This window comes from Oryzias latipes, chromosome 17 (assembly GCF_053564925.1).
Source record: "Oryzias latipes strain Hd-rR chromosome 17, Olatipes_Hd-rR_3.1".
Classification (NCBI taxonomy): Eukaryota; Metazoa; Chordata; class Actinopteri; order Beloniformes; family Adrianichthyidae; genus Oryzias; species Oryzias latipes.
The window spans coordinates 34,107,045-34,119,480 of record NC_136253.1 but is presented as its reverse complement, the minus strand read 5'-3'; the positions used below and the strand labels follow the sequence as shown (position 1 = coordinate 34,119,480).

Here is a 12,436-nt window from a genome sequence, read left to right as displayed (position 1 = left end):
CCTCGTGTGAAAATCACGCCCACAGGTTACTGGTGGAGAGAAGCTCCAAGGCTAAAGTGAAGATAAGTCTGAGGCCTGCTCAGCAGAAAACATGCACAGAAAAGAGGGAGTATGGGAAGAAACTGTTAGAACAATAGTTTGGCTGTGCTTTCTTCAAATGTAATATAATTTTGAGATGACAATACATGCTCAGTGAATTAAGTTTAGCCATTAGTGTAATAAAAGTTAAAGGCAGTTTCTAACTATTCTATTTCTAATTATTCCTAACAAGCTCCCTCTGTCTCTTCTCCAAACCCTCCTCCTTCAGTGTGTGATTGGGTGGGAAATGTACAAAATTAATTTTCGCAAAGCACAGTGTGATGACATTTCACTCTTGTGTAGATGTACAGACACACACACAACTTCATATTACTATTGCTTGTCTGTTGTATTGTGATTTTGTTTTTTTCTGGTTCACAGTGCATGTATGTAAAACAAAATTTCAAGATTATGTTTTAACATTATGTAAAACTATTGTATATTATATTTTGCTCTTTCAAAAGTAGTCAAACCTCAGATTCAGGAACAACAGTGCGGTTTCTGTCCCGGTCTGTGGAACGGTGGACTACCTTAACACCCTCTCTAGGGTGTTGGAGGGATTGTGGGAGTTCGCTTATCCAGTCCATTTGTGTTTTGTGGATTTGGACAAGGCGTTGGACCGCCTCCCCCGTGGTATCCTGTGGAGGGTGTTCTGGGTTTTATTTCAGAGTGGCCTTTTCCTGTGGCCAGTCTAAGGCACACCTGTGCAATAATCATGCTGTCTAATCAGCATCTTGATATGGCACACCTGTGAGGTGGGATGGATTGTTTTGGCAAAGGAGAAGTGCTCACTATCACAGATTTAGACAGATTTATGAACAATATTTCAGAGAACTGGTTATTTTGTGTATGTGGAAAATGTTTCACATCTTTGAGTTCATACCATAAAAAATGGGTGCAATAACAAAAGTGTTGCGTTTATATTTTTTGGTCAGTGTATATCTTGCCCCTCCCCTGTTGAGTGTCCACTGAATCTGGGTTTAGTTTTCCAACAAGAACATAAATGGTTCCTGTCAAAGGTCACAACACTTATGCACCTGTGTGTGTGTGTGTGTGTGTAGGTGTGTGGGTGTGGGTGTGTGTGTGTGTCTATGTGTGTGTGATTGGGGTGAAATATGTCTCACAGCTGCAAAAAAAAATACCAATAATAATTAGACATCCTTGTACCTCCAGTTTGACTGTTGGGTCACATTGACCCAAACAGTATACATGTGATATAAACATGCAGGGGGTGGTTGCAAAATTTTGTGATGAACCATTTCATATTATATGTTGATTACAGTAATTATGCCAAGTAGAAGAGGTGTCGTACTGAAAAAATACTTTTAAATATTTTTCATAAATGTTCAAACTTTAAAACGGACCACACAAGACAGTGCGCTGAACCTGTGTTCTTCAATAATTTGTGATCTTCACTGGTGTCCGTGGATTACATGAAATCCTCTTCACCTTTATCCACCTTTTTCAGGGTAAGAATAACACGTCAATGTAAGGGGGGTCATAGGATAGCACAAGGGTTAAATAGTAGGGGGCCATAATATGGGAAAGACCTGGTTTGCTGGTTTTGTTCTTCCACAATCCAGTTTAAATATACAAGTAAGTTGAAACAGGCTCTCTAAAGTGACCCCACCTTCTTTATTTATCAAAGTAACACAGCTATTATCAGAAAAAAAGATGAATTTATAGTTATAGTTGTTTATAGTTATACATCATTTTAAAATTATCTTCTTTTTAACCTAATGATTTTAATTAAATACAAAAAATGATTTTCAATTACAATGACATTGTTTAAAAATCACCATCAACAATAGTAATATTAATTTTTCTTTCAGTTTGATTTATGAAAAACCCTTCAAACTTTACCTGAGGGGTTGTGCATGTTTACACTACAGGGTCTGATTGGCAGGACACCGTGTGTGAAACCTTGAAGAATGGGATTATGATCTTAAATACTAATCCAAAAAAAATCATCTACGAAACCAAATACGCCTGAAAACTACCAGTACATGAAAGATCATTTGTAAAACAAAAACAAACAAACAAACAAGCCAACCTATAGTGGAAGGTTGGCGCCAGTGTTCGGCAGCTGTGCCGCCATCTGTTTGTAAATGCATGATACACCTCATTTATAAGTGTGTCTTGCGTTCGTCATTCGTCGATGTGTGGAGATGGGGTTTTGGCAGACAGGTCTTTACCTTAATTACGTTTTAAGCTTTTCAAAATTGAAGAATTATACCATGTATGCCTATTTTACATAGTTTCATTTAAACATTTTCCTTAAATTTGTGATGTATAACTTTTATGTTGTGTATACGCCGCACATTTCAAGGTAAAATCACATAATTGATGCACAAATCACTTAAGAATTCCACAAAAAGACCACAACGTTTCTCACTTTTTTCACGTGTATTCACATATGACCAATTGTCATCCATACAATAAGTGCAAAATGTGCATAGTGGCTGTGTGACACGCATTGTGGATCAATTAAAAACATAAAAAATAAAAGCAGGTGAAGCCCTCAGATTTTTTTATTTTTGATTTGATTTGAAATGGTTTATTTCAAGCAATTAAGTAGAAATAATACACAACAGCAATATAATCATCAGTTATACATTCATACAGTAACTAATCAAACTTAGTATAATTAGACATACTAATAAATATTGCTTGAAAGGGAGTGGAAGGAAGCGAACTTATATAATCCCACCCTGTTATACTATAACCATTTTAATACATGATTTATCAATATCCGGTTCCCAGTTTTTATCAGACAGAATTAAAAATCATAAGATATCAATAAAGCACATGACAAAGATGAATTACTTAAGTATTACGTCAAAAATAACTATTTTAGAAATCAACATGGCAAATGCAGATCAGTCATCTTAAATATATGCAGATTATGTTACTTATAAAAGCCATTCATATGAATAAAACATAATACTATATCAGTAAAGTAGACACAACACTGTTTCAGGAATTTTCATAGCAAAATTTCATCAAGTATCAAAAGTTAAAAACATGTACAAAATTGCTACATTAGGAAAGATTTTTGAATCAATTTATCAATTTTTGGAGAAAGTGAAGTAATATCATTAAAAGTCAACCAATTTAACAATTTTCAATAAGTGATTAATCATTTGTTTTACTTTTTTTAATATTTTTTTGTATTTTTATTTTATTTTTTTATAATAAAGTAATGTTGTAGGGGAAAAGTAAAAAGGGTCCATAACTGTCGATTGTCCAAGGTTGGTATTTCTTCTTTTACTGATAACAGCCGTTCTTCTGGGTTTAAACAGAGTTAATAGTTCTCTTCCATGTTATCTCTGCAGACATTAGATTCAGGTCCATATCCTTCTTCAGCTGATATCAGCGACGGTGAAAGTTGAGGTCAAGTTGTCTGCATGTCAGAACTCTGCTGTTATTCAGGTGACGTCAGACATACAGAGAAAGTGATGAATTCACGTGTCATATTTCTTGAAATTATTTGGCTCTTTGGTTTATTACTCCATGTTGTTTCAGACGACCGTGATTAAACACTTTTCAAAGTCTTTCATGGTGTTCACAACCAGAACCTTGGATCGGTCCTCTGGACCGAGCGGTTTGACGTAAATCCTGCAGCCTTTAACCCAAGTGTTCTCAATCTGCTTACGCTTCCTGAGAAGCCGTGCATGTTTGAGATTTCAGCATTCCTTCTGGTCAGATGGTCGTTCAGATAAGCAGCCGAACCTTTCAGGTGTTTTCTTTGGGTCATCAAAGCTAACTTGTGTTTGTGATTCACAAACCTGATGAGGATCGCTGGTTTATCCGTCTCCTTTCTCCTGGGGAGCAGGTGGCAGGTCTCGATGGTATTGAGATCCAGGGAAATCCCTTTAGATGTGAGAAATGAATGTATTTGCTGCTCCAAAGACACTGCACCGATCTCCGTATTAGCACCGCTAGCTACGCAAGCGCTAGCATTAGCAGTGCTAGCTCCTGCTGCATTCAGCTTCGCTCGAGGCTTGATTGGTACTCCAGTGAGAATGACATTATTCATCCTTACTTGCTGATCCACATCGTCCAGTCTTTTCTCCAGAATCTCGACCCGGTTTTCTCGCTGCTCGTTTTGAGCCCGAAATCTTCGGAACTCTTCCATCATTTCCCAAAGTGGCGTTAGCTTAGCCGACACTTGATCCATAAAACTTTTCAGCGTTTCTTGAATAATGTCAAGAGTCTTTTTGAGGTCTTCGTATTACTGGGGTTTCTTCGGGGGCATGGTCAGCTCTCTTTTTTGGGGAAAATCAACCTTTTAAGTAATTTGAAGATAGTTGTATTCGCAGAGAGGCACGCCACGTGTCCTGCTGTGTAACCCGGAACCGGAACCTTCACTGAAGTGTTGTTACATTTCTGCTTTCATCGTCCGTTCTGTTGACAGCAGAGTTGGTCGTTAAGTAAAAGGCATTCTGAACAACAGAAGTGGTTTGACCGCCTCTCTCCGGGTTCTTCCTCTGCCTCGTCTCGCAGCGGCACAGCCGGTAGAGATGCTTTCTCATCTTTTGTGAGAGCATGTAGAGCAGGGGGTTCATGCAGCAGTGAGAGAAGGCAAGGATCTGACAGACGCCTAGGATGACTTCCTGTCTTTCCTGCTTCCAACACTCTGTGGGTTCATACACATGCCCAACGATAAGAGCAATGTTGTAGGGTCCCCAGCAGAAGAAGAAGACCGTGACGATGCAGAACATCACAGACACACTCCTGAACTTTCTTCTTACGGTTGTCCTTAAAACCGCCACGATTATGCCAGTATAGCAGAAAACAGTGATTATGAATGGTAATAAAAAAAGCAGGGATATTTCAGCATAATAACCCAAATCAACATAATGGGAGGGTTCACAATAGTAAGATCCCTCATATTCAGTCACCTCTACTTTGATGGCATTAGTTGAGGATGCAATGATTCCGATGAGCCACGCTGCTGCACAGGTACCCAGCACATACTTCCTCCTGAAACTGTCCGTCGGCTTTTTGATCACCAGAACGAGGCGGTCCACGCTCAAGGCGGTCAATATGAGGACGCTGCTGTACACACTGATGAAGTACAGCGCCGTCATACATTGGCAGAGAAAGTCCCCAAAGACCCAGTGATGTAAGTGATAGACGGCCCAGAACGGGAGCGTTGTGGTGAAGATCAGGTCGGCGACGGCCAGGTTCATGATGAAGATGGTTGTCACGTTTTTCCAGTTTTCATAGAGCAGGAGGGCCACGATGAGAAGAGCGTTGCTGAGGATGCTGATGATGAAGATCAGAGCGAAGACGGTTCCCTTGACGGTGGAAACGTCATTTAACTCGCACAGATAGGGATAGTCGTCATTTTCGTACACAGTGCGATTCTCCTCCATTGTCAGTCTGCTGAGTAAAAAGAAAAAGCTCCAAAACAGTTCAGGAGATCTGCTTCCTTTCCCCAGCACAGCTCACAAAAGTAACTTCTGTTTTTTCTGAGACATTTTAAAGGAGGGAAAAAAAGCAGAACCTAAATCACCGAATTACTCAGAAATTCTGCTTGCAAAACCTAAGCTATATCTGATGTGTAGTTTATTTCACAAAGTACGAAGAAACCGTTTATGTTCTTTTTCGCATAAGGATGAATAATTTAGGCCATTTATAAAATCCTTTTAAATTGTTTTAAAATTAATTGCCTAACTAAATAACATTAAACTGAACTGATGCTGAAAAACTCATGCATGCATTTGTCACGTCTAGACTGGATTACTGTAACTCTTTGTTAGCAGCGTGTCCTAAGAGTTCCTTAAGGAGTCTCCAGCTTGTTCAGAACTAGCAGAAGAGATCACATCACTCCTGTGTTAGTTTCACTTCACTGGATCCCAGTTGATTTTAGAATCAAGTTTAAAATCCTCCTGCTTACCTATAAGGCCTTACATGGTATGACCCCGTCCTATTTTTAAGACTTCATAGTCCCTTACTACCCAAACAGAAAACTTCACCCACTAAATGCAGGACTGCTTGTGGTTCCCATAATTTGTTAAAGTATAGTTGGAGGCATACAGAGGCTTTAGCCATCAAGATCCTGTTTTATGTTATGTGTTAGGTTACGTGCCACAGTCTTTTAAATATGCAGTTGATAAACCTCTTCTGAAAAAGCCCAGTTTGGATCCTAGCAACTTGGCCAACTATAGACAAATATCAAACCTCCCCTTTATTTCTAAAATCCTAGAAAGAGTTGTAGTTAAGCAGCTTTACTGCCACCTACAGGACAACAGCCACTTTGAAGACTTTCAGTTTTATTTTTTTAGACCTCACCACAGCACGGAAACTGCACTAGTCTCTTTAGAGTCTCTAATGACTTGTTATTGGCCTCAGAAAAGGGACTACTTTCTATTCTGGTCCTGTTAGACCTCAGTGCAGCCTTTGACACTATTGACCACAGTATTTAACTCCAAAGGTTGGAGCATGACATAGGGATCAGAGGATCTGCCCTCCAGTGGTTTAAATCCTATTTATCCGATAGATATCAGTTCGTTAGTGTAAATGGACATTCCTCTCAGTGCACTCGAGTTAAATATGGAGTCCCACAGGGCTCAGTTTTAGGACTCATCCTATTTATGCTTTACATGCTACCCCTTGGAAACATAATCGGGTATGCCGACGATACGCAGTTGTATTTATCCATGAAACCTGACCAGAATGACAATATAGAGAAACTGAACGCCTGCATCAGAGACATCAAGACCTGGATGACAATTAATTACCTCCTCTTGAACCCAGAAAAAACTTAGGTCATTATACTAGGTCCTATAAACCTCAGAGATACTCTGTCTGCTCAGATAGTCTCCCTGGATGGCGTAAGTAAAGCCCCCAATTCCACAGTTAGAAACCTTGGGGTTTTATTTGACCAGGATTTATCATTTAAGGCTCACATATCTCAGCTGTGTAGAACTGCCTTTTTTCACCTGCGGAATATTGCTAAGATCAGAAATATACTTTCTAGGAATGATGTGTAACCCTGACATGCTTTGCAGCTTCGCCCCATCAACTGCTATGATGTAAAGATGTAAAGCTCTCACGAGCGTTTGTGTGATTGTCGCGGGCCATACGCTTTATACAGGGGACGAAGAGAGCTGTAACTGCATGCATGAGACTGATTATATATGATTACGTTTGACATTTTATTTTAAGAAAATTCGATTGAGCACTAGAGAGAAATAGCAGGATTGGTTGAAAACTACAAATACAAGCGATTGTGTTGGTAAAAAGGTAAAAAAAAAAAATTATCTGGAAGTAAATAAGCAGTTTCTGTTAAACTTTACTTTCTCTTCCTGCTTGTTCTCTACTGTTGAAGTGGGATGTAAACAAAAGGACGGCCAATCACAAGCTGACTTCCAACAAGTCAGGTCAATTCCAATTGACTGAAGGTGAACCACAGTGAGGGATGTGTGTTGTGTTCACTAAACAGGTGATAACATTCTTTTTCACAGAACTACAATCTGTAAATAAATTAATACCACAAAGAACAAAGCAGTCTCAAAGACCCAAGAAATGTTGTTTTTATAGCTTAAAATAAAAAAAGTTGGTAAGAAAAAAGAAGATAAGTTTTTCTGTTAAAAGCCTTTTTCAAAGATGGTTTTAAATGCCAGATAAACAAATCAACACTGTAGTAGTTTTTGTAAAACAATTCGCCTGTATCCTATCACAACAATAGGATCTTTAATGTATGGATTAATATGGAATCATGTGAGAGGAAAGGATGCACTGAATTACATTGAATTGAAGATTGGTTTGGTTTATTGTTTAATTTTAAGCAAGAAGGTAAAAATAATATGCATATATTCATATGAGATCACAAGTTGATTGTAAAATAAAGAAAACATAAAAGATATATTCACATAATGTATAAAATCCGACATCCACCAATTATCACACACCAATAAAAGACTGAATCCATTAAATCAAATCTGATTAATTGCTTGAAAGGGGGTGACTTTAAATAATACAACACCTATTGACCTTTATGTAACTTTTTTACATGTTACCTTATTCTTAATGTCTTTTTAAGAGATATTTACACATTACCAGTCTATAAGTATTAACAATGTCAAGCAACATAGATAGAGGGCTTATGGAATATCTTCAGAAAGCATTATTACACTATTAACATCAATTTAATTAAAACAAGCAAATGACATGATATATGAATTACAAAAAAGGTTTTTTCACCTTCACCCCTTTTTTTAAAGGAGGTCTTACAGTAGCTTATGATTAAATTGAATAACTTTACACCTTTACTGTCAAGTTATAAACTCCAAGGTTCTGGTATTTATTGAAAATGAAGATGGAAAGAGTAATTAATGTCTTTGCAGACTGAAAAAATGCAGCACAATCATGGCGTATGAAAGAATTTTCTAGTTCAGTAGTTTCCCATCATGGATTATGTTTTCTCCAGAAGAGGACGCTCCAAAGACCGTTTCAGGATAAACTACATGGACAACTCTTCGCTTGTTACTGACATGATGGTGAGTCGGCTGCGTCGGTTCGGGATGCTGTTGCGATCGCTGGAACAGATCTTCACCATCTTCTTCAGATGGCTTTTGAATTTGATGCCGACGAGAACATAAAACACAGGGTTGAGGCAGCAGTGGGAAAAGGCGAGCATCCTGCTGATGAAAAAGGCGTAGTCTAGTCTGGTCCTGGAGTCACATTCGTGTCCACTGTTCTTGTTTATAACATCTAGAGACATCTGAAAGATGACGTAATTGTAAGGTGCCCACTCAAGGAAAAACACAACCACTAGGATGAAGATGAGCTTCAAAGTTCGATTATTTCGTTTTTGGACGGTACTACCCTTTAGTTTCCACAGGATCTTAGAATAGCAGAAAATAAATACCAATGAACACACAACGAAAAAAGCATTTTGTTGATAGAATATCCACAACTTCGCATCTTGGTTTTCATAAAAGCAAATCTTAAAATTTTCATGATCAGTCACATTGGAGTAGACGAAGCTTGGACTAGCTATCAGTATACTCACAACCCACACAATCACAGTCACCACAACGCTGGGAAAACCTGCGGCGGACACGATGTTAGACAGAGGATTCATGACGGCCACGTAGCGGTGAACAGTCATCAGGACAAGGAGGATGCTGCTGCTGCAAAAACCAGTGAAGAAGACCCAGTTCACCAGTTTGCACGTCGGTTTGCCGAAAGTCCATCCGTGAAGGTGATAATAGATCCAGAAAGGCAAACTTGCGGTGAACAAGAGATCTGAAACTGCCAGGTTCAGGATCAGGGTGTTGGTGACCGATCTGATGTTCTCATAATTGACCAGAATCACAAGGACCAGGATGTTTCCAAGCAGGCTCAGGACAACCACGATTGAGAAGAACACGGATGTGGAGATGGCTGCGAACTCAAAGACTTCTGTCCTGTTGCACTCCTCAGAGGGGTAATCATAAACATAATCAAACGTTGTCATGGTTTCAGTTGAGTTCAATCCTCCAGCAAGATGAAATTCTAAATTAAAAAAAGGGTGATTAAATGGTTAAATAAAACAAAATGACTTTGGATTATTGAATATAACACTTTGAGCTTCTTCTGCATCACTACATCCAGCCGCATATATCCTTTTTGAATTATAAAGGCCTTTTAAAATATGGGAAAGACCTGGTTTGCTGGTTTTATTCTTCCACAATCCAGTTTAAATATGAAAATAATTTATAATAAGCTCTTTAAAGTTACCCCACCTTCTTTATTTTGCAAAGTAAAACAGCTATTATTAGAAAAAAGATGGATTTATGGTTATAGTTGAATCAAATACAGTGACCATCATTTTAAAATTATCTTCTTTCTAACCTAAACATTTTAAATAAATACCAAAAAGTAATTACCGTAACAATTAAATTGAATAAAAATCACCATCAACAATAGTAATATTAATTTATCTTTCAGTTTGATTCATGAGAAATCCTTCAAGCTTTACCTGAGGCGTTGTGCATGTTTACACTCCAGGGTCTGATTGGCAGGACACTGTGTGTGAAACCTTGAAGAATGGGATTATGACCTTAAATACTGATCCAAAAAAAAGAATTGAAACCATGCCTTAGATTTCACATCATCTGCGAAACCAAACACAACCATACACACGTAAAACCACATGGAATACTTTGTAATACAAAACAAACAAACAAATAAATAAATAATTCTCATTTGTAAAAAGAAAAACTTAAAAAATTCAAATTAAAAACTCTACGTTAGAAAGGGTTTATACTCATTAATTTGTTATAATAGAAACGTATTTTTTAAATAATTGAAACAAATCGGAGATTTTTTTATTGATATGATACGATACAATATGATGCTGCACAGTACAATACAACATGACAAGATGCAACGCAATAACATTTAATTTAGCAAAAAAATAAATAAAGCAAAAAGAGGACAAGATAAAAAATTGAAGAAAAGAAAAAGTAAAATATCTGTAAATTCTCACCCCAATGCCATAGACTAACCTAAATATGACACCCAGTGCACCCACCTATAGCCCTGTTCCCTCTATAAAAGGTACACTTTTACATTTCAGATACTAATACACACATATACACTATATTACCATAAGTATTCGCTCACCTGTTGCTACAGGTGTCTAAAATCAAGCACTCAGGCATGCAGACTGTTTTTACAAACATTTGTGAAGGAATGGGCCGCTCTCATGAATTCAGTGAATTCCAGCGTGGAACTGTCACAGGACTCCACCTGTGCGATGAATCCAGAGGCAAAATTTCATCACTTTCTAAATATTCCACGGTCAACTGTCAACTCTATCAGAACACAATGGAAGAGTGTGGGAACAACAGCCACTCAGCCACCAAGTGGTAGACCACGTAAATTGATGGAGAGGGGTCAGCGGATACTGAAGCGCAAAGAGGTCAACGACTTTCCTCAATTCAATTCAATTTTATTTGTATAGCCCAAATTCACAACAACAGTCGTCTCGATGGGCTTCGTAACGGTAATTGAAAAGTAAAACATAAAATCAAAGGATCATGAATACATAGAATTCAATAGGAAAATACTAAATTGAACTAACAAACTGACTAAACTAAACTAGACATCCCCACCCTTAGACCCCCCTTCGCGGTAAGAAAAAACTCCTAAAAAACAGATTCTGGAAAAAACGAAGAAACCTCAGGGGTGCCCACATGAAGGAGGGATCCTCCCCCAGGACGGACAGGCGATTACCAGAACTCATAGAGGAGAATTGCCTTATCTAACCCTACAACTACATATTTAAAGTCCATCAGACAAGCTTCATCCTGATGGAGTTCGGTGGACAGTCGGGGGTGCGAGTCGAGCCTGAGACAGGATCCACAGCCAGGTGTAGAAGCAGTAGTAGAGGCGAGCCAGAGACGAGGTACACGTCAGGTACAGGAGCACGGATGACCCAGGTGGAATCTGGAAGCACTCCCACTGCCCCGGAGGAGAGAGGGAAAAGAGGGACAGTTCATGAATCGCACTGCACCTTTGCAGTCAATTGCTACAGATCTCCAAACATCATGTGACCTTCAGATTAGCCTATGTCCAGTCCGCAGAGAGCTTCTTGGAATGGGTCTGCAGCTGCATCCAAAACACACATCACCAAGTGCAATGCAAAGCGTTGATGCAGTGGTGTAAAGCACGCCGCCACTGGACTCCAGAGCAGAGGAGACGCCTTCTCTGGATAGACAAATCATGCTTTTCCATTCGACAATCTGATGGACAAGTCGGGAACTTGAGGTAGCAAGGACAACGGTACATTTCGGACTTCATTATGCCGAGCGTGGTGTGGGCTTTTTTTTGTCTGGACTTGGGCCCCTTAGTTCCAGTGAAAGATACTCTGAGTGCTTCAGGATACCAAAACATTTTGGACAATTCCATGCACCCAACCTTGTGGGAACAGTTTGGAGCGGGCCCCTTCTTCTTCCAACATGCTTTGTGCACCAGAGCAGAAAGCATAAAGACATGGATGACAGAATCTGGTGTGGATGAACTGTACAGAGTCCTACCTGAACCCCACAGAACACCTTTGGGATGAATTAGAGTGAGACATGAGAATGAGAGCCAGGCCTTCTCACACAACATCAGTGTGTGACCTCACCAATGCACTTTTGGTAAAATGGTCCAAAATTCCTAGAAACATACTCCTCAACCTTGTGGACAACCTTTCCAGAAGAGTTGAAACTGTAATAGCTGCTGGTGAACCAACATCCTGTTGACTTATATGAATTGGGGACGGTACTTCAGTTCATGTGTGGGTCAAGGCAGGTGAGCCAACTCTTTTGGTGATAAACAGTGGTGTAAACTACACACAAATTTATAGATAGAA

At 39.0% G+C, this 12,436-nt stretch overlaps 2 protein-coding genes across 2 annotated transcripts; both read right to left on the bottom strand.

Annotated features, from left to right (window-relative positions):
* Positions 1-2,495: 2,495 nt before the first annotated feature.
* On the bottom strand, positions 2,496-5,563 carry LOC144986827 (chemokine XC receptor 1-like). The gene has a single exon (XM_078935112.1). The coding sequence runs from the start codon at positions 5,457-5,459 to the stop codon at positions 4,446-4,448; it is 1,014 nt and encodes a 337-aa protein (XP_078791238.1). The 5' UTR covers positions 5,460-5,563; the 3' UTR covers positions 2,496-4,445.
* Positions 5,564-7,842: 2,279 nt separating this feature from the next.
* Positions 7,843-10,109, bottom strand: LOC144986713 (chemokine XC receptor 1-like). Its single transcript, XM_078934488.1, has 2 exons — positions 10,055-10,109; positions 7,843-9,588 (listed from the first exon to the last, which is right to left on the bottom strand). Exons 1-2 carry the CDS (start codon positions 10,068-10,070, stop codon positions 8,552-8,554), a joined length of 1,053 nt encoding a protein of 350 aa, XP_078790614.1. The 5' UTR covers positions 10,071-10,109; the 3' UTR covers positions 7,843-8,551.
* Positions 10,110-12,436: the final 2,327 nt, after the last annotated feature.

Coding starts and splice junctions, on each gene's coding strand:
- LOC144986827 (XM_078935112.1), bottom strand. CDS start 5,459: ATGGAGGAGAATCGCACTGTGTACGAAAATGACGACTATCCCTATCTG.